The 23994-nt window shown below is 38.3% G+C and overlaps 1 protein-coding gene across 1 annotated transcript in view; it reads left to right on the forward strand.

The window, feature by feature from the left end:
- The window catches only part of LOC103147724 (transmembrane protein 150A), a 24641-nt gene extending 1547 nt beyond the window's left edge, over positions 1-23094 (forward strand). Inside the window, exons 3-8 of the mRNA XM_007566212.2 lie at positions 6845-6892; positions 7783-7869; positions 8683-8750; positions 14873-15000; positions 20543-20720; positions 21196-23094. Coding sequence (XP_007566274.1) covers positions 6845-6892; positions 7783-7869; positions 8683-8750; positions 14873-15000; positions 20543-20720; positions 21196-21452 — 766 coding nt within the window. The 3' untranslated portion in view covers positions 21453-23094. The remainder of the gene's footprint in view (positions 1-6844; positions 6893-7782; positions 7870-8682; positions 8751-14872; positions 15001-20542; positions 20721-21195) is intronic.
- Positions 23095-23994: the final 900 nt, after the last annotated feature.

Below are 23994 nucleotides of genomic sequence, written 5' to 3' on the forward strand. Positions count from 1 at the left end.
GAAATTTCTTTAGATTTTTTTTTTTTAGATGAAAGAGCCATAATTTAGTTTGTTTTGAAAGTTTTAAAATAAAACATAAAACTTTTGCAGAATGGATAACAAAAAGCCGGTGCTGAATTTAGTTTTTTTTTTTCTTTAAATTTTTCTTTACATTTGAAAAAGTTTCTTAGTTCTTTATCGGCAGACTCCTGTCCTAACCCTTAGAAATGTAGGGTTAAGGGCAGATCAACGAGTAATGGATGAAATGGCATTCAGCCCTAGTAGTAGATTTTAGTTTCTTTATGTGTAAACTAAGATAAGTTTTGACCCTTTTTAAATAGAGTAATATTTGTGTCAAAAGCTGGTTAGGCTGGTTAAAACAAGTAGAGAAAGCTATGCTATCCCTGTTTCAGCTAGCTTACTGCTGGTGTGCAGCAACATATGGGTAGAGATGTTACTTTTCTGCTCTATGCTCTAATCACAGAGCAGATAAGGAGAAGAAATCAGGAGAAGAAATCTCCAGGCATTTTGACACTTCCCCTGTCCTCGCTTTAAAATGACCTGAAGTTCCGTAGGAGCAACATGATGGGACAATTTTTGCAGCTTTGAAACCGGAACTTTTTACAATCTTGGGATACCTAAATACCATTAACACGTCCGTAGTAATCCGAAATACATAAAAAATCAAAAGAAAAGATAAATATTTTTATCTTTTGTAAATGCCAAACAAAGACATGTTTCTACCTTAGTTTCTTTAAGCAGAGCTACTCTGCATATTTACCCTGAATTCCTCGCAGCCATGGCAATTGGCACGTGGATTAAGTCTCTCCACGAAGAATCTGGAATTTTCACCTCTCTTATAAAGTCCAACATGAAGCTTTGCTGTGCAGCTTATTATTCTTCAGTACAGTGTTTGAGCAGAAGTGCAACCCAAAGGGCATAAAGAATGAGCATGCCTCCTGATTATACTCTGGCTGGCATCTCTTCTCTTGGGCCTGTCATTTGACTGTGAGGAGGAATGTAAACCTCCAAGGAGAGAAGGAGACAGATGGTGCAACTCTGGGTTGTTGTTGTCCTGTAGCCAAGCTCTGTGTTGCATCAGTGATGAGCAGCCTGATTGCAGCCCAAAGCTGAAACTATGCACGGTTGTTTACGTTTGTGAACGCAGCTGTTTGTCCAATCAGGAGTGCGCATCTGAACAAAATATTGTTGCCTAAAGAGAACTTTAAAAAAGATACAGGTAATAATCAGCAGCTTTGGCTTTTGTTCTTCAGGCAGCAAACTGACTCATGGTAAACTTCAATGCCAACACTGTCATGGATTGTTTGTCCAAACTTTTCCATTAACTCAACAAGTGTGCCTTGTTTCTAAGAGAAGTCTCCAGGCTTTTTCCAGAGTAGTGGAATGTCGAAAGATGTAAAATGTTGCATAACTCCTTGATTCTTTGTGCAAGTGAGGTAAATTCTAGAAAATAGTTTAATAGGGCCTGTGCAGAGTTTTCTCAGCATCTGGTCACCACGCAGTGAGCATAAAACTTCTGTGTCTGCTTTTGCCCACCAGAGACAATTGACTAAGCTTCCTCTGTTGACTTTTTATGGGTTAGTTTAAAATGGCAGCATGACTTCATTATACCCAAAGGCTTTTTTTGCAATTCTTTTTCAGGACATAGTTTGCTCTAATTTTAAAAAAAGAGTCTCGTTACATCTAGCTTGGCTTCACTGAAGCTGCACTGGAAGTACACCCGTTGTATATTCCTCACAACCTTTTCCTGTTTTTTTTTTTTCTTTTTTTTTTCTTTTTTTGCACCGCTATTGGGAATTTTCACTGCACAAACCAGATTTTCCAGAGAAGTTTTGCTCATGTTCCTAGTTTAGCCTTGACTTAGGGAAAAATAGCAACTTTTTTATGTTACTCACAGGCTTGCAATTACAGCATACAACTGTACTGTGCTTTGATAGAGGGCTAATTATATAAACAAACCTACTATTACTTAGCCTCCTCCAAACACATAATGCTCTGGTTTATTTCAAACACTTAAAACAGACTCTATGTAGACTTCTTCTAGAGCTGCAGAGATGCTGTTTTAGCTTACAAAGCTGAATAATATTCTTTCTCTAAAGACAAAAAAAACATTCAATGACTTTTGGCTTCTAGAGCTATGTGATTCTATATATTTGTAAGACATTGCACGTATTCACCATCTCTATTTACAGAAGAAATAATTGGCTCTGACGTCAACATCCTACTACAAATTTGTAGTGACATGCAAAAGTGTTAACACACATTTTGTTGTGTTGCAACTACAGACTTCTGTGTATTTTTGATTGAGTTTAGCCTGATATACCAACACAAAGTAGTGGATGCCCGGTTTTCCAACAGTCATACAAATGCAAATCTGAGTTTTGGCACTCAAAAATTTTAACCCCCTTTCAAATGTCACGTAATTGGTAAATGGTATGTGCATGTATTTTAATCTCAGTAAATCTGACTGTTCTGTGAAGGCCTCAGAGGCTGGTTGGAGAACATATGTGAAGAAAACGGCATCATGAAATTCAAGAAAAAAGACAGACAGCCCTGCTTGTGGAGAAGTTCATAACCGGGTTGGATTATAAAACAATATTCCCAGCCTTTAATGTCCCACGGAGTATTATTGAATGAAAATGGAAAGAGTAGATCAGTGTGTGAATGACTTAATGTAGGGTGAAGCGCTTTGGGGTCCTCTGGACTTGATAAAGCATTGCACAAGTGCAGGTCATTTACCATTTATGTCACAACTGCAAGCAAAACTATGTGTCGCAACATATAATTGTCCACATAAGCTGAAAGATTGGGCAATGTAAACATTAATTAGAGAAGTAGCCAATAGGCCAAATGCATTGACAGGACAACATTTAGTCATGCAGTGTAAAAATCCTTCTGGAAGTTTAAGAAGAAGCTTTTCTTTAACAGCGACATGGAAGCTGGTCAGAGTGGATGGGAAGAAGGATGATGATAAACACGACTAAACTACTACTTTTGTGTTGGTTTATTTCATAATATGTTGGTTTATTTCATAATACCTGGGTAAAGTGTCATAATGTGTGCTAATTCACATAGTTTATTTTCAGCTGGCTAACTTGCATTCAGTCAGTCCCAGTTGTGTCTTTTCCATATCACATCTACTGTCTCTTCATATTTGTGAATGTAAGCCAGGTAAACAACAATTGGGAAATCTCTTACACCAGCTTGTTCAGTTTGTTTTTAGAAATGGGACAAAAATGCTGCTGATGAATTACACATAAATATGAGATTATAGCTATAGAGGAATTTCCCCCATATATACTGTAGCTAGTCTCTAGTTCCATAGACAAGTTGGTGCTAAAAGATACGCAAACAAGAAAAAAAATCAAGCAAATGCAACACTACTAAGCTGAGTGTGTAAAAGACAAAACCTTAATAATGCATGTTTATATATAGTCCTGTTGACATTTTTAACTTTCCAGGAACCAGTTTTTAAGATGTTTTCGGAGAGAAGTGTGGAAGTTCCTGTGTGATATTACTCAGAACTGCATTCCAAGCATGAAATGGGCGATGAGAGAAAGTAGTGTGACCATCAGAGAGTTTCCTGAATGGTAAACGGTCACCCCAGAGTTCGCCCTTGTTCCTTTTACTGAGAGTCTATTGCATAAATTGTTGAAGTGGCACGTAACCACAAAATAAACAAAGACAGAGTCCTATTTTACAATGTTTTCCCAACTTAGTTGATAATGTTTTTAGTGTATCTGATAGTAATAGTGATTTAAGCTTTTCGTCACTTTGGATCAATCAATCAATCAATTAATCACATTTTATTTGTATAGCACATTTCAGCAGCAAGGCATTTCAAAGTGCTTTACATAATTAAAATAAAAACAGCATGTGACATTGAATAAACGGTAAGAAAGAGAGAGACATTTTGAAAAAGATTAAAAAAGATAAAAACATTAAAACCCGCACCCATTTTAGGACTTTAGTTAAATGTCGTTTAACTGGGGCTCTACCCTCTGGGACTTTAGTCAAAAACACCGTTTGACAAGGACTCCAACCTCTAGGTTTTTAGTTGAAACGCCGTCAACTGGGACTCTAAACCCCGTAGGACTTTAGTTAAACGTCATTTAACAAGGATTCTCACACCCCTGGATATAGATTCGTTGAACTGGGACGTTTTCCGGGGGGGCTTTACATAGACAGTGTGAAAGAGAAATAAAAAGAAGTTAATAACTAGATGACAAGTAAAGATAAAAACATTAAAAACATCAAAGACATCAAAACCCGCAATTTAGCCATAAGCAACTCTAAACAGGTGGGTTTTAAGTTGAGATTTAAAGGCACCCAGTGTTTCAGCTGTTTTGGATGCTGTTTCAGCTGTTTTAGCTGTTGGATGCTGTTTCAGCTGTTGGATGCTTGTTTCTAAACTGTTTCAATTGGTTTTAAATGTGTGTTGTTTTTTACGAGGTTCTTATACAGTATGTCCTATTGGGTGTAATCATGGCATTAAATAACTTGGCCATCTCTGATGCTAAAGATTTGTGCATCTAAAATAATACAGTATTTGAATTCTTGTACTATTTCTCCTTTATTGTCTTATATAAAAGTACTACAATCATGGTCAGTATTTGCCTTTTTGAGAAGTGCATACATGCAGTTTTGGATATAAGTTGCAAGTGAGTCCACTGGCTGTAAATGCTCATTTCAACAAACTAGATAGAGGATGATGATAGTAACAAACTCAAATGTAAACTGAGATTTTCAGATTGCAGAATTATTTTAACCCAGGAATGTTTTTCACACGGTCATTTCGGGCTATATTGAGTGCATGTTTGCGACATGCTGTCTCTGTCCTTTTTAAAAACGGCTTCATGAACATGATACCATCAGCCGCTGAAAACATTCCTAATTGGTGCTTAAACTCTTGCTGAACTACGTCTGCGATCGCAAATCAGGACAGATGTTCAGCATCTCGGAATAGCCCACCATTTTTAACCCTGCATGTCGGTGTGCGTGAATGAGAAGTGTGTAATATGACAAACTGACAGTTGCATTTCCTTCCCGTTTGTCCGTTTTTCCCCGTGTGGGAGGCCCGGTGTAGAAAAAAAAAAGACTAACTGATCGAATACAAATGAATATGGTTGTTCTAGCTGGAGTTGAGTCACATGGTTTTGGAGAATGTAATCATCTCAAGATTCACACTTTCCCACCGCTCATTTTGATATGAAGAAATTCCCCTTATCTGTTATACATACGTGTGTAGATCTTTCCTCACTTGCTGTTTCATAAGGATTGGACATGCACAGACAGAACAGCTGTGTGTGTGTGTGTGTGTTTGTGTTGGCAAAATATTATATGGTCTGAGATGAGACCTCAGAGAAAACTTTATCACAAGGTACCGTTAACTTCTGTCTTGAACATGATCTGGATCGTTGTATTCATAGGTGCTCAGTAAGCATCATCAGATATAGTAAAAAAAAGTTTCATTTATTGGTTTTATTTAAAGTAGAAACAAATTGTTGACAATGATATGAGTAAGCTTGACATTTACACTCCGATGGCCACTTTATTAGGTACACCTTGCTATTGGTTTGTCCTGTTTGTGTTCAGAGCTGGATGGATTTGACACGATAAGATTTTGGTCAAAATCTGCAGTTGCTGCATATCTGGGTGTGAAACATGGATGCCTTTCTATATCATCAAACCAGCCTTTGGCTATTTTTTTTCTCTGGCTGTTCTGTGTAAATCTGAGTCACTTCCTTCTTCAAAGTCACTTATGTTTCACTTTCTACCTCATTCTGACTCTGGTACTGAACTTCTGTAAGTCATCTTTGCCCTGTTTAGATGCCTCACTGGATTGCTGAAATTGGATTATCTTGATTTACAATTTGGTTAAGCAAGTGGATGTGCCTCATGAAGCGGCCGGCGAATGTCTGTTCAATGTTTTAATGCCGGGGTCCAAATTTTGTTGTTTTTATGATAAACCACTTTTTTTTTTTTTGTCATGAACTCACTTTAAATCAGCGATCAATGATCAGTGCAGAATGCCACTTGATTCATTTATGTGTAAAGCCTTATAAACTAATTTTATAAAGTTGAACTTTTGTAGTGGTCACCCCAGAGGCAACGTAGACTTTGACTTAGTCACTGTAATCGTCGTGATTTAGTTTAAAATGTAGCTACTAATTTTTGAACTGGTGGTCATTGAACCGTCAGTGGATGAAGCTGGTCAGTGACCTGTCAAAAACAAACAACAGAACTGATAATGACTGTTCGTCAATCCGGTTTTCCTGATACTAACTAGTATTTTCACTCCTTGAACTTTATAGTTCCGGACAACGATAAGAGATTATTGAACGTCGGGTCGCCTGGTCTCACAGGCTGACCCGATGAAATGTAAGGTCAGAATGGCACAAATTATTCTAATTTGTGTATCTTTTTAGGCACTGATGTCTAAAAAAAAAATCAGCATTAGGGGAAAAGCAACTAATTTACATGCAAATATCAGAGATTAAAAGGCTTTAGTTCAGTTTTAGAAATGGCCAATAAAATGTTTATAATGTTTTCTGGCCCACAGAATGTAAAAGTGTATTTTTCAGTCAAGCTGAAAAAATACAAAATGATGTTCTTTAGCTGATGTTATGTCAACACACTAACCAGTTTGTCCATTTTATGTCACTTTGTTCAGGATCAATGCTAAATACATCAGTAGATGCTTTTGTCAATTGTGTTAGTGCTTGTTTCTGTATCTTTGTTTACTCAATCCCTCAGAAATTAACATTTTTAGATAGCAGTGCAACTGATCACATTATGAATTATCTTCCTCCCACTCTGGTTAATCACGCTGTATCTGTTTCAGATATGCCATGGCCCTTTACAACCAGCACGTCTGTCCTGTGGATAACTGGTATGCTGCTTCTTCTGTCCTGTGTTTTGTTTCATCATATTTATGTTGATCCCTACATACCCACTGTAGTGGGTATGTGGTAAGCAGTGGGTACAAAAATAAAACGGTAATGTTTTATTTTTGTTTACAAAGAACAGCATAGACTATTTGTAAGAACAAACAGTACTCAGGGACTATTTGTTCTTACAAAATGACCTCTCTACCAAGCCAATTTTTTGGAAGTATTGTTGTGAGGTTAACATTGATTAAAAACAGGCATCCTTTTTTTTTTGAGGATGAGATTTTTATTGTAAGATAACCTTACGGAACAACACTGTTTAAATATTGTATTTTCGGGTTTTTGTTGTTTGTTTTTTTGAGAAATTTTAAACAAATGTATACATTTTGATCTATTTGCTTTTATTTAAATAAAAAAGGCAATTATTTCTGCTACTGAAATTTGACTGATTCACTCATCCCAGCCTTTATTTACATTTGATGGCCTCAGGAATTGGAAAAGGGCTGAAAATTTGACCCCATATAGAACTGTCCATGGGTTAAAGGAACCGGTTGTTTGTATAAGTTTGATGCAGAACGACAAAAGTTAAGAAGTGTGACCCATGTGAGGCCCAGATGTTTTAAGAAATTTGATCCAGTTGTCTTTCTACCCTCTGGGGACCCTGCTTATGGTGCCCCACATGGTTTCACCATGACTTCAATGTAGTCAACACAGGCGGGCCCCATTATTATGAACACAGGCCCACTTGGTGCCCATTGAGCGTGAGTCAGATCTATTTGGGACCCACATGCCCATGAGATAAAATCTCTTCATTCATCATTGTTCCATTCTTGGCACGAGTGATATCCAAAGAGCATCGATTTTAATGAATGTTGAATGATTTCTGTTGCAGGTTGTACAACCAGTCCTGTGAAGAGGACCTGCATTTGCAGAGCGGTCCGTCGTTTTGCTGCACGTTAGATAACGTACCTCTCATCAGGTGAGTGAGACTCCGGCCATGTGCGGCGGGGCCCCTGCGGCTCCCATGTCTCTTTTGGTTCTGCTGATTAAAAACAGGAACCACCGTCCCATTGTCTCGCTCGGCTCCTGTCTGCACACTGTTTATAAAAAAAGAAAAGAGATTGAGAGACCGCTGTCCTGTGTGCGTGCTGAAAATAACTCACGGCAGAAATATCCTGCCTGCCACCGTGGCACTTCACGCACACACTTAAGCTATGTAAACACGCATGCAAACAAAACCTGCTTTTTTGGGGAGGAAATCAAGTCACTCCTGTTCCTGTTTAACTGTTAGACTCTGGAGATTTAACTCAAACAGTCGTGAAAACAATCTTTATGTAAAATGTAATGCCTCAAAATAGGCAGTATGAACTCACCAAGCTATTTTTTATGTACAAAAAAAAAAAAAAATCAAACTAGTGCTGAAGGATTAGGAAGGGGACTTTTTCCTCTGTAGTCATACTAAATTGTACGTTCCAGAAGAACATGCGAGTGGCTTAATGCAGCAGGAACGTTTACAGAAACAGACAGGAGCCGAGTGTCTCCTGGCTTCCCAATCGCTCAGACATTTCCCATTCCTAGAAAAGAGGCGAGGTATGCAGTGGGTGAGAAGCCAAACACTTCACTACGGGATGTGAGGGATCAAGCTTCGGTCTGACTGTCAACAAGCACGAACGCAGCTCAGCAGCATATTTCATTTCACAGAATGGTGCAAATGGTGACGGTGTTGCTGAAGAGTGTGGACGTACCGATTCAAAGTAATTCTCTGAATTATTTTATGTACTTTTTCTTGCAGTAAATGCGGGACTCTTCCACCAGAGAGCTGCTTTTTCAGCCTCATCTGCAGCACCGGATCCTTCATGGGTAAGGAATATGGGCACTAACAACACACACCTCCATCCTCCTTATGGTACAACATGAAGCACCAAACCAACAGTGCTTTGGTATAAACGTTTACACATTTTGTCATTGTATAATCACAAGCTAAATGTATTTTATTTAGGTTTTACGTGACAAACCAACAACAGCATTCAAGTAATTTCTGTTAGGGAATTGAAAGGAAAACCAAACATGGCTTTCAGTTTTTCCTATGTGAATTTATGTCAGTACAGTAAGATTTTCGCCCTCTCTTCTTTGCAAAATAGCTGAAACTCAGTCAGGTTGGAAGAATTGTGTCTGTTACCATCCATTTACAAGTTTTGAAAAGTCTGCACTTTGACTGGGCCGGTCCAATATGCTTTGATCTGACAAGCATGATTGTTCCACCACCTTGTTTTACCATATTGATGATGTTTTTAGTGTAAAATGCTGTTGTAGTTTACCTCCATTGATGTTTTCTATGGGAAACAAACAGACCAGTTGTCCTCTCATCAGACCAAAACTTCTACAAAACCTGCTCAACATCTTGCCATCTTGCTCGTGTTCCTTGCTTGGCTTATAGTTAACTCAGCCACAAACGGCAAACTGGTGGAGTGAATAAATAATAGGTTTAACCACCTAAGTTGTTTTTCCCAGCCTGTAGGTTTAGATGGAAGATAATGTCTTGGGAGGTTTTGTTGCAAAAACATGCTTTGGCATGTTTACATTTTCAGACTACTGCTTATAGCTTAGCATATTGTTTTATAGCCTAGCCCAGCTTTAAAGTTCTTCCAAATCTGTCTGCTATGCGTCTTGGTCTTCATGATGACATTATTATGGAGACTTGCATAAAATGTCATTGTCATCATGTCTATCTAGAATATGAGGAGAAACCCGTTGTGAATCTGAACAAAGCAGAAATGAAAGCCTGTTTTAGTTTCAGAGTAGTTGTAATGGAGAAATATACACTTGTCCACATCCAGAAGGGACAGTGTGTGTTCCAGGAGGCACAAGGAAAACAGACGTGATATAACAGAAGAGGCAGAGCTCCCATGTGCTGCTCTGCATGTCTTCTGTTAGTCTACACGTGCTGTTGCCCGGTGCTCGCTGGTGGTTCTGACTCCCCTGATCTAGTTAATGTTTCCCAGCTGTGGACTGACTGTGTGTGAGTGTGTGTTCGCACACACAACGGTATAAAAAGCTTGGTATAAAGAGCTTTTTTTTTTCTGTACCCATGCCTCTGGCATTGTTCACTTCTGACTGGTTGCCTCTGGACTGTAATAAAACTGTTTACTCCTGTCTTGTTTAGATGCAGATTATAGTTATAGGCTTCTTTGTCTGTTTAGACAGAGACTGTATAAAATGTGCACTTTGCCAGACAGAAGGGACCAGACTGTTGCATGTTGGTGTGAAGTCTGCACAGGCAGCAGGGAAAGACCAACATGTTTGTTCAGTTTATTGGGCCAGTGCTCATCACTGCATAACATGGAGAGCTTGAATGAGTGCTGGCTAATTGTACTTTGGTCATTAATAGCAATAAGATGTTGACTCATTATTCAAGGTAACATGAGAAAAACATGAGCTCCACATTCGGTGTTTCTCAACCCTGACAATACCCATCTTGCTTAAGTCAAGATTGCCAACTGTGACGATTATTTCTTTCACAATACGTCTGCAAAACACTGTGAGGTCAGACTCAATGTTGTCTCCTAAGCTTCCACCTTCAGGTGATGGTAAACTATGATAAGATAACTTCATCAGTTCCCTTTATAATTTCCCTTTTTTGAAAAAGGACCACATTGAAAAGTTGTAAAAAGGTGTAGCTTGTTTTTTTTTTTTTGTTTTTTGTTTTTAAAACCTTTGGTATACCTTCCCAGCCGAGATCTACAGCCTAATACTTTTCTATGAAACATGTAGGGTCCATATTTACTGGCATGTAATTAAAGTTTACATGTCAGTTATATGAATCATTGTAATGACATAAAACAAGGTTATGAGGAAATTGTCTCTGAATATCCTCTCTTTTAAGTATCATTCTAGTTATGTTCAGTGAAGCTCTTTATCAGAAAACGAAGAAGCAGTTTAATTGATGATGCATTTATTTGTCTAATCAACATCCATCCATCCATGCCCTTGTCCCTAGTGGGGATCGGAGGGTTGCTGGTACCTATGTCCAGCGAACGTGTCTAATCAAAATGCATATGAAATATAATTAGAATTGCACTGTTGGTCAGATCACATGAGGATTCATAACGTGAGTAGTAATGCTAAATTTCTGTTACAGTTTTTCAGAAATGCACTGAACAATAAATTGGGCAAATGATCAGCCGTTACAGGACGCTGGTTCAAAGCTGCTGACCGGTCAGGATCTTTGTTTAGAGTAAACATATTCATGCTTTCTTTGCATGTTACATTTTACTCCCACAGTCAGGACTTGCATGTCAGGTCTTCATCAATTTTTATTTATTTATTTGAATTTTAGAACTTTACCACAGACTCAATGTGCCACACAAAACAAGGCAGAATAAGTGAAGAAGATGAATAACAACAGCATTAAGGCTATGAATATAGTTCAAATATGGTTCCCAAACCTTAAGGAAAAAGTCTTGTTATGGAATAAAATCCTGTATTACCAGCTGTCAGCCTTTAATAGTAGGTCCTTTGCACTAGTCCATTGCTTCAGGAAGAAATGAGTTGACATTGCAATCTGGTTATTTACTTACTTGTACCACAAAACCAATAAAGATGACTAATATATAAATTTGTCACATTAAAACTTTTGATTACTTTGGATCAGTGTGAGGTTAAAAAATTCAACTTTAGCTTTTTTTTTTTCATGTATGTAAATTTGATGACAAAAACTAAACAAAAACCACTTACCCAAGTGGGTGGTGATGTCACAGGAAGAAGCCGACGCATTAATAGCTGGTGATTTTATATTATTGTAAATGTGAAAAGAAAACAAAATCTATTTTAAGCATTCTTCTAATTTGTTTTTGACCACCAAAGAGAAAAACAACTTGTATTTAACTTAAAGAGTATATATTTTAAAGCAGTCCTTTTAAATTTATTAATGCTTGAGCTTTGTGGATTTGTTTGAAGATTCTTTTTGTTTTTGCTTTTTTCTGGAAAACTCTTAACAGATGTTTGGTTTCAAAACAAACAGTGTGAATATTTTTGTCTTAATGAGAAAAATAGTAGAAGCTTTTATGTAGATTGTCTCAAATCAGAGTGGTAGAGAAAAACATGTGCAAATGTTATAAGTTTCTAGCATATTTAAACTTCTTTCTATGCAAATTTGTGACCTGCAGCCTTATCAAAATACTAGACTTCCACACTAAAAATTACCTGGTAATGAATTGTTACTCCAGTTACCTACCCTGTTTCTGCATTAGATGCCTCCACCTCCAGATTATGTCGGTTACATAAACTACTGGTTTAATCTGTACATAGACTTATGTTAATACAGGTTGTAAAGTAACTCATTATGTCTGTGTAGAAATAAGCTAAGTTGGTGAGGTATGCAGCTCCACAGCAGCCTATTGTAAATAATCAGTGCTTAACTTGTTAGCCTATTGATTTATGTACTTACTTGGAAGACTGTGCCAGCTGCGATTGGCTCAGGGTCAGGATCACACGACCTCTGTGAACCGTATATTGCCTCAGAGCTATTCTTCTCCTTTTCTTTCCAGGTTTAACCTTTCTGCCAATGTATACACATGATTTTTTTAAATACAATGCATGCTTTATTTCTCTGCAATACCTCCTGTGGTAGAAAATGCAACCGAGTGCTTGAGCTGAAATATCATCCCTATATGGGGACGAGGAGGGCTTATTAGACTGCAATTTCTGCTGAAACATACACTTAAGTGTGCATAGGTCTGCAGATTTTCTTACCCCTGTAGGGTTGTATACATTATTCTACTTCCACATGTAGCAACAGGACTTTACATGGACGAGTAAGTTTGGTGTGTAAACAGTGTTTTCAACCGCAGTGGACTTCCTTCCTGAGTTTCCTGACTTTAGAGAACAGAGTGAGAACTGAAAAGGTGCTGTGGGGTTGTACAATGTCTCACAATGTTGTGGGATGTCATGTTTATCTGAAATTATTCCCATTGTTGAGCTGTCAGGAAGAAGCTGTCCTGACCCTCAGAGGCAAGGTGAAGGTCAACTACGCTGCTTGCTCATCAAAAACCTAATCTGGACAAGCTAACTAAACCTCTGCTTCTGCCTGTTACTTTTAAAGGGAGACAACAGTAAATATCCTACGCAAACTAAAAGATAAGTAAGGAAGACCGATGCATTTGCTTATAGGAAGTACATCTTAATTCATTCTGTTCTTTTCCTGCAGGCTAAGCTTTCATGGTCCCCAACAAGTTTAAACACAATCATCTCTTATATATTTATAAAATGCAGGCAGCCTTGTGCATGGAGATGGATGAAATAAGCTGCAGCTCACTAAGCTGACTTTTCAGTATGTTCTCCATTTTGAAAAAAAAAAAAAAACAAAACCCGAAAAAGAATAATAACACAATTATTTCAAGCTATTTGGTTTTCCGTGATTTGACCTGAAATCACCTCACATTTGTCATTTTGTGTTTTAGGATGAAGGATAAAATTAATGCTGATGGTGCATAGGAACTTCTTCTTTTTTTCTTTTCCCATACTCAACAATAATCTGACTATTGCAGACTTAAAGTTTAATATTCCACACACAGTCAGTGTTCCCTGCCATCTCAGCTGCTTTAAACATTCAGCATGCCAATGTGAATGAATCTTCATCAGTGCAGACAGAGAGTCTGCAATGGATCCTTAAACGTTATGATGGAGGTATTGCTGCAACATTAGCTTAGCATTTATGTAAGCTTGGTAGCAGTAACCTTATATTCCAAAAATGTGGTAAATTGTGTGCAGCAGTATCAGCTCTTTTGGTAGAAATACAGGAGTAATATATTTATTTTATTTTTTTTTTTTATGTGAAGCTATATATCTTTGTAGGCCATTGAAAGGCGAGGCAGATAAGCTACAGTGTTAAAAATGCACAGCAAAATGAGGTTTGTAAATTTATTTGCAAAGTTTGTGGATTCTTGCACACAAGTCTTGACCTAAGAAGCACATTCTGATCTCATGTTTTATAAAGAGAAGCACAAGCTTTTTATTTGGCATTTTATTTTCTCAAATGGCACCACCTGGTCTCTGTAGGCTATTATATTTCTGGTTAAGCTCTATTTGCGTCACTGAAGTAATACCAAATGTCTTTTAGTTGCAACAATTTGTCATGAAGAAATGACAAACTATTTGGAATCTGTTTTAAATAACTATCAACATTTACGCAAGTTTGCTCAAATGGGTAAAAATTATCATAAAATAATTATGTAAATAGATTACTGATGAAGCTCTTGGACACATTTTTGAATATGTCCAGTCATTGAGATGCTGACTCACAGCCACCAGAGCTGCAACAAAACCAAAGAATGACAAAGCTCTTGACTTTCTTATGTTTTCCTTTTACACTCTTGTGAGATGGTGGCAGAGTTACCACAGCAGTTTAGTTGTATAAGATTAATGTCAAGACATGAGGGCCTCCTTGTCTCTTTGTGTTCCTTCAGCTTCGTTCTGTCCACTCGTCTCCAATGTCCCGCTTTTACCGTGAGCAGTCAGCTTTCATCAAGCACCAGCAGTGAAGACTGAATAAAGACGAATCAGGCAGGGGTCAGAACAACAGTGAGCGCAGCTAGAACCCATTAGCACATCGTCTCTCAACTGTCCCAAATACTGTATTTTTTCTTTGTTTCGCTTCCCCTTTAATCCGCAGAGGGACTTGCGTCCACCCCCACCAGTGTGTCTTACATATTTTCCCGCTATTTCCTATTCCAGATTTTTTTTTTTTTTTTCGGAGTGGCCTCTATGGGCAAATAAATGGCTTTCCAAGAACTTAATGTAATTTTTGGCTGAGAAATGTGTGAGTCCATGTTTCCATTAAATTACATCCAGTCACTGTATGTTGTACTCTGCCAAAATAAACAAAAAGAAAAATAAATACCATTTTTACTTATGAAGCCTTCAACCTCACTTGACACAATGACTGTGACCTATTGATCTGTGTTTATTTGTCTTTCTCTTCTTAGTGGTGGTGATTGTGCTGCTTCGCTACGCCCATGTTATTGAGAAGCATCAAAACTGTGTTCTCAACACGGCGAGTCTGTCCACAGGCTGGATCTGTGCCGCTGGACTCATGATGGTGGGAAATTTCCAGGTAGGAAACAAAAACTGTAGAAGAGACACGTTAAAATGACGAGCTTTCTTTGTGACTGTAAAAAAGAAAAAAAAGAAAAACAAACTTTCAGTTCAGCACACTAACAACTGCTGTCAGAAGAAATTATACACTCTTATTTTTGGCATGATTGTAAGTTTAATTTTAAGCTTTTAATGATTTATGTTTGTTGCAAAAGTTGATATTTATTAGTGCTGCAGAAGTTTCTACATCTTTTTCACGGCATAGGAATATTTTGGGTAACAATAGAAACAATGAAGTTTACATTCTGACAGACAAGACACCAAAAAAAAAGTGATGCTCCTTGAGTTGACATCTTCTTTACCTGATTCAATTGTTCAAAAATAAGACTATTTAAGTTTTTATTTTTTTTAATTTATTTATTTATTTTTTTTATGGAGTTTGGATTGCTTTTAATTGTTTGAAACTTGAGCTGGATTTTTTTCATAATGAACAGGAACTGAAACAATTTGTGGTTTGGTAAGCTTATGTCTTGTCTTGTCGTCAAACTGGCCTTCTGTCATTCTGGCACAATTGTGGATATTTGACCACAATTCTTGGCAAAATTCAATTTACATTGATTGTGTTCCTGGAACGGACCGAGCGTTTGAGCATAGTCCACGTATTTCTGCTATTGTTGAGGTTGGGTCTTTTGGAAGTCATTGTGCTCATGTTTCGACGTGTGTTTCTGTTCATTGTCCTATCAGAGCACCCACATTTGTCCAACTTTTTTTACTGTCCAGTGTTTGATTTGAAGTAAAGTTAAATAAATTGGAGGTGGTGAGTTGTCATTGGCCTATCTACCTTCTGCAATGTACTAGTGTTGGCAAAAAAACTCCAAAACATGATGCAGCCTCTGCGTCTTACAAGGATGCTGTCCTTGTAAGAGCGCTACAAGGACAGCGTTCTTATGTCTGAAGAAGTCGAGTGAGATTTTCAAATACGTCATTATTGTGGACAGGCAGCGTAATCACTGTCTGATCTGACCATACAACATTTCTCATAAGCATTTTACTTTAAAATTTTATCTCTTAGATATCAGTTTTGAAGCAGGTGCTATTTTCTTGCTCAGTAACCTCTAATTTTGTGGTAATATGAAACTCACTGACTATTGTGTTCCAGCAGTTTCCAAGTAAAGACACTTTTGAGCCATGATGGTTCCAAGCTTGTAAGGTCATAGTCGCATTGTTTTGTCTGAGGGTTACAGTTTGAACTTTCTCTCAGACCTTATTAAAGTTCAACCAAGTCAGAATGTAGTATATTTACCTTCAAGTGTTGGAGCTGTTAATGTTATAATCTGCTGCTCTGCTAGATTTTCTCCAACTTCTGAAAATCTTCACTGAGTTTCTTTGAATTTTAGATTCTGATTGTGCTGCAAAGACAAACATATCGTGATCTCTCACTCGTTATGCTAAAAGGACCTTGGACCTTCAGCACCACTTGGTGAAGTGTTTGGGTCACTGTATGTACATATTTCAGCCTTTATATGTAATTTCCACGTAGAATGCATTAGAGAAATTCCAGTGTAATTGAAACACGTGAAGCTACTACTTCTTTTTCAAAGTCACTGAAACTGTGTTCAACAATTTCAACAATACTTGAGGAGAATGGTTTAAAGATGTCATTTAAAGCCTAAGATGAAAGACTTTCATGGCAGTGATGAGTGTACATAAAAGCCCAAGCTCATCTGTTGCAAATATAACGCAGCATTCTAACTAAATGTTAAAAGCTGCGTGGACCACTTAGTTGGCCTTGGTCGAAGTTACAAGTAAAGGAAGCGAACCTGATTTCCTTCTTTGTAGATATCTGCTCTCTGGGAAGGAATTTCTTGATGTTTAAATATTTGGAGTGCTGGCTGGGAGCCTAGACTCTTGTATATTTGCAGGCTTGTATTGGTCACATTGCGGGGACATAAAATGTGTTCACACACACAGTTCCGTAGGCTGACTCCATTTCGGGGGATGTTCAGTTCACATTAATGCAAATTATCAAATCATCACAAAGTGATGACTTGATTTAGATTAAAGGGTGAGAGTTGTGTAACTCGTAGTTTGGCTGAGAGTAATTTTCCAGAAGGTCTGGTTTACCTAATGGTTTGGTGATGTTGTTTTTCTTCCCGAGAAAGGGGGGAAAAAAATAGCCTTGCTGGCGGGAAAGACTTACAGGAACCATTAATGATGCATTCTTAGTATTTTGAAAGAGAGAGATGTTTGAGATTAAAACGTTTAGTTTCCTATTTTGTGCTTTGTTTGGCTGCCATATTGGTGTTGTCCTCTGGCTTTACAAAGATTGTGAAATAGCTGACTGTTCCTGTGAATAAGTGAAAGAAGGGAGAAGTGACTCATGTGATGAGAAAAAGTCTCTTTAGTTTGTAAAACTGGTGCCAAAACAAAACGTGTCGGTAACATTTTGAATATTTTAAACAGGCTTGGTGAAAACATTTATTCTTTAATTGAGTTCATGACCATTATTAGCTTTTACATAGAAGAGTATTCAAACATAGTTGCTTTTACGGTGCCTTGAAAAAGTATTTATACGCCATGACCTTTTTTTTTTTTACATTTGTTTAATCTTACAGCCCATATTTTAGTGGAATCGTTTAATGTTAGAGTTGCACAATACATCAAATCACAGCAGTAATCGCAAGTGTGCAATATTGCGATATTGTACTTTTGGTGCTATTTTTGCAAATTCTGAATGTCAATAATACTTTAGTTTGATACACTTTCACAAGACACACTTGATGTGCAAGTTTAGTGTCTAGATTTTGCCAAGAGTGGTGGGGGGCTTTGTGATGAAGGAAAAGAAAGAGAAGCTTCAGGAAATTCTGGGTTATTGCTGTCACAGGATTCAGCAATAGCAATTCAATTAAACGTTTTCTTAATGTTGTGCAGCTCTAGTTTAGATTAATGAATGTTCCTGCCTTAAAATGGTTCAGACCTAAATCAAATTAGAAATCTGACTTCAAACTTTTGGCTCAGACATTCTCCCGTTTGGGCATTATTCCAAAGGAAAGCGAGTTAATATTTCAGTCTGGAGGTATTCAAATCTGGGAGATGCTCACGTGGATCTGGAGTTACACTGAAGGACACCTCTCCAAGATATTATTAACTCTGAATATATATTCGTATTTCATTTTTTTAATTTTATTTTTTCTTTCTATGGTCAATTATTCACTGCTTGTGTGCCAGTATGTCACAAAAACAATATATATATATTTTAATTTGAGCTTCCAATGTGGCAAAATCTGAAAATTTCAAGTGGTGTGAAAAAAAAGAAATGCTTTTGCAAATCATTGTTGTCTTTGAAATATAGTGCAAAATCCCACAGTCTGTGATTGGAGGACTCCTGTTTGTATGAAGTCATAGAAACAAGGAAGAAGTTTGTACAAGTCTATGACAGAGCAGTGATTGTTTTGTATCAGTGCAACAGATCTGCAGATGTGGCAGTTTGTGTGCACTTAAAAAAAAGGTCGCCCTCGCCCTCTTCCCGCTTCGCCTGCGAACTCTCAGTGCTGCAGAAATGGGAAGAATTTACGGGAAGAGCCAGGGGGAAATGAATCATCAAGCAGGGCCAGATGCAGAGTAGTTGGGCAGAGAGGGCGTGGGGAGCAGAGGCTCCTCTGTATCCAATCGCAGCCATGACACTTTTTGCATTTTCTTTTATTTAAACCAATCATGGCTCTCAATATGATTAATTAGTGCCTTAAATGGGGGTTATGTTGCATCATATACCCAAATCTAAAATGTATTGACAGACTCAGGATCATTCAGGTGGAAACAGACAAGCTGGAATATTGGGAGGAGTCAAAGCAAAGTGGAAACGTATCGGAGACAAAGCACGTGCTAACATACGCTGCTTTAGTTGAGGCACGTTTGTTACATAAGATGCTGGCAGCACATCTGTGACGTGGTCACAGGGGCTTTTCCTGTTCTGCGCTCTAATTGTTCAGGAAAAGAAACATAACTTTTTAGATGATGGAGAAACACTTTGTCTTCATGAAAGTTGTAAGCTAAGGAAACCAGACTGCTGGGTGGCACCTCCTGATTTCTGTTCCTCCAGACATATTCAGAAGAAATAATACTCCCATAATCTTTTTTTTTTTTATTTTTTTTTATTTTTATTTTTTTTGAATAAAAATGTTTCTCTGAAAGTCTGGTTTAAAACGTCTAATGATCTCATGATTTCGATTCTAGATTTTTGGCAGGCGTTCAAGACATCAGGTGTGTCATTAATTTGAACGTCTCAGTTTCACTTCTTTTCATCAAGCTCTGTTTCCACAGAGGAAATCCAAAGCTCACAAATATGCCGGGCTTGTTCCCGCATGTTTACCTTCAGACGCCCTGTCGCTGCTTCACAAAACGCAGTCAGTCAGACTGGCGTTGCTGGTCAGTCTGTCTCATCCTGCAGGAACTTATTTGTCAAACTGATCTTGTTTAGTCATCGAGTCATGTTTTATGTGATGGCAAAACACGCCACAGGAAATTTAACCAGCTGCTAGAGAAATATGACCAGTTTCTTTGAAAGATACATATTGGTGTAAACTTTTAGCTCAGAAAATGAAGGCAGGTACGGTGAAAACTGTGTTTCTCATCCATTGTTACAGCACTGATAGTTTATGAACATTTGAAACTATGCATTGTTCTTTACAGTCCTCATATAGCTGGTAAAGCTGTATAAAAAAAGCTTTAATGAATTTGTGTTTACTGCATTACCAGACTTGGTTAGCACAGCTTTTACATAATATCTACTTGCGTAATTAAGTAAAGACAGCACAGTCATAAAAAGTATCAGGCTGCTTTGTTTGGATATCTGTGAAATTTTATTATGAGAGAATATGTAGCCCAACAGATCTTTAGCCTACAGTGCCTGATTGCATATGGAGTTTATAAATGCAGTTCTATTAAAGAATATATTCATGTTCAATTAGTGAATTCTTTAGCAAGTCCTGTGATTTAACCCCCCATTGTCCAATTAGCTCTTTTTAGGCAAATATGTGAAAGAATGTGCATCTGAGATTTATATTTGATGTGGATTAATCTGAAAATCTAACTTTGTGACTCTGCAGATTTGTAGTTTTTTCACAGGAATGTTCAGTATGTACCAGCCAGGTCAATGGCTTTGAAACAAGAAGTGCATTACTTCTAGGCTATTGCTCTAAGGAACCACTAGAATTACAGTAACTCCAGATCTCCTTCAATCTCTGAGCATGGACCAAGAAAAGCAACTCTTCTCAATCCGTCTGAATTAATGCGTTTTATAATTTCAGAAAGGCTTTGCTGACTCTGCTCTGATCAGAATATCTATGACTTGTGTTCGTAGTTATTTGCATTGTACCCATTGGTGGGAAACGTGGTCACACGCTCCTATTGTGTATTGTTCACAATGACTCTTGTGACCGGCTCAGTGCTGGCATCTCCTCCATCTTTTATTCCTCTCTCCCACTTTATTCCATGAGCTGCTTATCTTTATGCTATGACTTCTTTAACAAAGCCTTTCTTTCTTCTCTCTCCTCTCTCATCAGGTGGATAATGCCAAAGTTCTCCACTATGTCGGAGCAGGCATCGCCTTCCCCACCAGCATGCTGTTCGTGTGCCTGCAGTCGGCGCTGACCTACCGACTGGCCAAGACCCAGGGGGAGTACTACGTGGCCCACCTGCGTGTCTGCATGACCATGCTGGCCTTCGGGGCCTTGGTGCTCAGTATCCTTTTCAGCCATGACTCGATGGCGCCCCACAAGTTCTTCAGAGTAGTGATATGTGAGGCATGGTGGTGGCAGCATCATACTATGGATGCATTTTCTGCTCAGAATTGATAAGATGGTGGTAAATCCAGGGTTGTCATGGATGAAAATCTGTTTGTGATGGCAAAAGAATTGAAATTGAAAGACAACAGTGCTAATCATAGTCAGGGTAATGTAGTGGTTTAGATCAAAGTGTATTCATGTATTTGACTGGCCTAATCAAAGTCCAGACCTAAATAAAGTTGATAATCTTTGACAAACACTAGCTATTTACAATAGATCTAAATGTGCAAAGCTTGTTGAGAGTGACTCCTAAAACTGAAATTAGTGACACCTAAAGGTGGATTTATTCCCTTCTGACTGAGGTTGGTTGATGGACAGCTTCAAGCTTTCTGTTCTGTAGATCTTGATCTTTCCTTAACCACACTGTTCAGGCGGCGTGTTTTTCTGCCAGGAGAGTTTTGTCCTGCAGCATGCCTCGGCCATCTTTGAGTGGGTGTTTTGTGTCATCATTATGCTGTTTTATGGGACGTTCGCCTTTGAGTTCGCCGGCATGTCTGGAGACACCATGGCGGTGCTGGCGCGGGGAGGGTCCCTGGGAGCTGCTGGGAGAGAACTGAAGCTGGAAACGCTGGTCGGAATGGGAGGACAGTCTCATCCTCACCAGCCTGAAACCATGTCCATACTGTAGCCACTTCCTGAAGCTTTGCTGTCACTTTTTTTTTTTTTTTTTTTCTGTTCCTGTCAAACTCAGACGGTCAGGTTAGTTGAATTCTGCATCTTGGGACACATTCATTTCACGCTTTCGAAGAAAAGGCCAGTGCAGCTGCCGTTACACGGCAGAGTGGGTAAATACCTGCTGCTTACTTTCTACTCTGTCTGCATCAGGATTTGTCTCCAATGAACTTATTTGCATTTTGCACATTGATCAGGTGTGACAGCCAGCTTTTCCCTCACTCAGACCGGTTGTTATCGACCAGAAGAAGCAGAGTTATTTGTCAGTCATCAGATAGGGAGGACATACTGGTCAAGCCCAGCTGTAAACTGTTTCACTTTGCCGCTTTGGACCATTTCATCCCCACCGTGATGCTTTCATCGGATACGCAGAAGGAGAGGCTGCTGGACAGCCCAGCTGACAGTATTACAGTGCTGAGACTGAGAGACAGTATCTGGATGTTACCGATAAAGTACAGAAATGTTTCACTCAACCCTGGAGAAAGAACAAACCAGCACTCTTGGTGTCCTTTATCATGGTATTCTACATGGATTTTTACCTTATTTAACCAATATTTCTCCTCCATACCCAAATTCCTTTTTGTATTCAAGCCAAAGACGAGTGGATTGCAAAGCTTAAAAACCAGGAATATATTTTGTTTCTGAGTTTTTATTTTTCGTTGACCAAGTTTCAATAGACTTTGAATATTTTCTGTTTGGGATGCCATGTTGGTGCTCCAACCTCTTATGCAGCTGTTCATCTGTAAGACTATTTTTTTTAAAGTCTGCTTGGTACTCACGCCCAGAATACATTTACTTCTGCATAGAAAGCATGCACCGCGTGCCTTACATTGTTACATTCAAAAACTCATTTTAAGCCAGTCTATTTTTTTTTTTAACTTTTTTAAAAAAGAAAAAAAAAAAACATGTACTCTAGATTGATATTCAACCCAAAATAATTCAGTTTTTCGCCGTTTACTGAAGAATAGGAAAAAGAGCGTTTAGTGACCAGATGCATACAAGCTAATTCAAGCCAGAGCGCTTGGTTTATTGGGTTTAGTGATGAGATGCAACACGTGTTTTCAGGTTCTAACAAAAGGGCTGCCTCCTATTATTCCCCGTTAAGGACGAGAAGAATGTGTTTTTTAGTTTACCTGCTGGTTTTGTCTTTGTAGCTCAGAACATCACAACTGATTCGGCTCATCTTTCTGGGATTGATGAGCCGAAGAGAAAAAGGGTGAATTTATTATTTTTTTTCTAAAATTAGATTTTTACACAAAATAAAAAAAAAAAATAAGTGTGTGTAATTGGTGCTGCAACTCAAAAGGGGTTTTCCTACACTTCTGCCTTCTGCTTTGGCTGTAATATCCGCTCTACATAGGCAATAAGACTGAAGATCACTCATTGACAGAGAGAGGGTTCATGTGAGTGCCGAGAAGTAACTACAGAAAAATGCAGTTAGATAACCGAAGACAGCAAAGTTACTTTTTGTTTTTAAGGGATCAGTGTGAAAATCCGAGAAAGCAGAGGCCTCACTTCTTTTAATACTTTCACAAGCAGGCTCTTATCAACGCTGCCTTAAAGTACAAGTGGCCTCATGTTGCCGTAGTGCCAGTAATCTGGAAGCAAATCTGTCAAACAGTAATTAACTTTCAGGCTGAATGTAAACTTTCAAAAGGCTAGACCTGGAGAAGCCCCCGCAGCTGCAACATATCAATGAGCGTGGGTCGCCTGCTGCTCTCTGCTGGTCAAGCACAGTATAGCATCATTTCATGTTGGAGTCTTGTGTCACGTCGCATACAGAAGTCAAAGAATGGCAAACGACTGATTTTATTTTTATATAACCTCAAGCTCTCCTACCTGAGCGTGTTCTACCTGAATTTAGTTTGTCAAATCCTCCAAGTATTTTCTCCTTTTAGCATAAGCATGTTGCTAATAGAATGCAAAAAAATCATACAAGTGGTTAGAAATGCTTATTTGTTGTTTTGTGCATCTCAGAACACTAGTAGTGCATCACTTCCCTGCGACAAACCCATCCTCATGTTACCATATCTACTCTGTTGTCTTGTTTATAGATCTATTGGATCTTTGCACTCAGGAAACTCTTCGGACACCAGCTACAATGTTTAACTCGAAGCAGAATGAAACCTGCTTGCTTCTACCTTCTGTTTTTATGTCATGACGTGTAGTATATAGGTGCTGCTTTTTCAGTTGACATTAGCTATGATATCATAGATTTCTTTTGTAAATCGAGACTGTCGTGTAAAAAAAAAACAAAAAACGTAGCTTTAATTGTAGCTTTTGTAACTGCGCAAGATGCTCAAGAAAGTGTGGCGAATATTGCAATCAGTAGGTCACTGGTGAGAACTTCTTGACTAAGCTAATCAGCTTCTGTAAGCCACATTAGAATCAAGTATTCGGTACCCCATTTGCTTGAAGGCAAAAAAAAAAAAAGTGCATCATGTGCCTTATGTATCATATCGGTAACCAAAGAGGTAGGCTGCAAATTCTATTTTTGA

The sequence above is a fragment of the Poecilia formosa genome, unplaced genomic scaffold, assembly GCF_000485575.1.
Source record: "Poecilia formosa unplaced genomic scaffold, Poecilia_formosa-5.1.2 Scaffold188, whole genome shotgun sequence".
In the NCBI taxonomy this organism is placed as follows: domain Eukaryota; kingdom Metazoa; phylum Chordata; class Actinopteri; order Cyprinodontiformes; family Poeciliidae; genus Poecilia; species Poecilia formosa.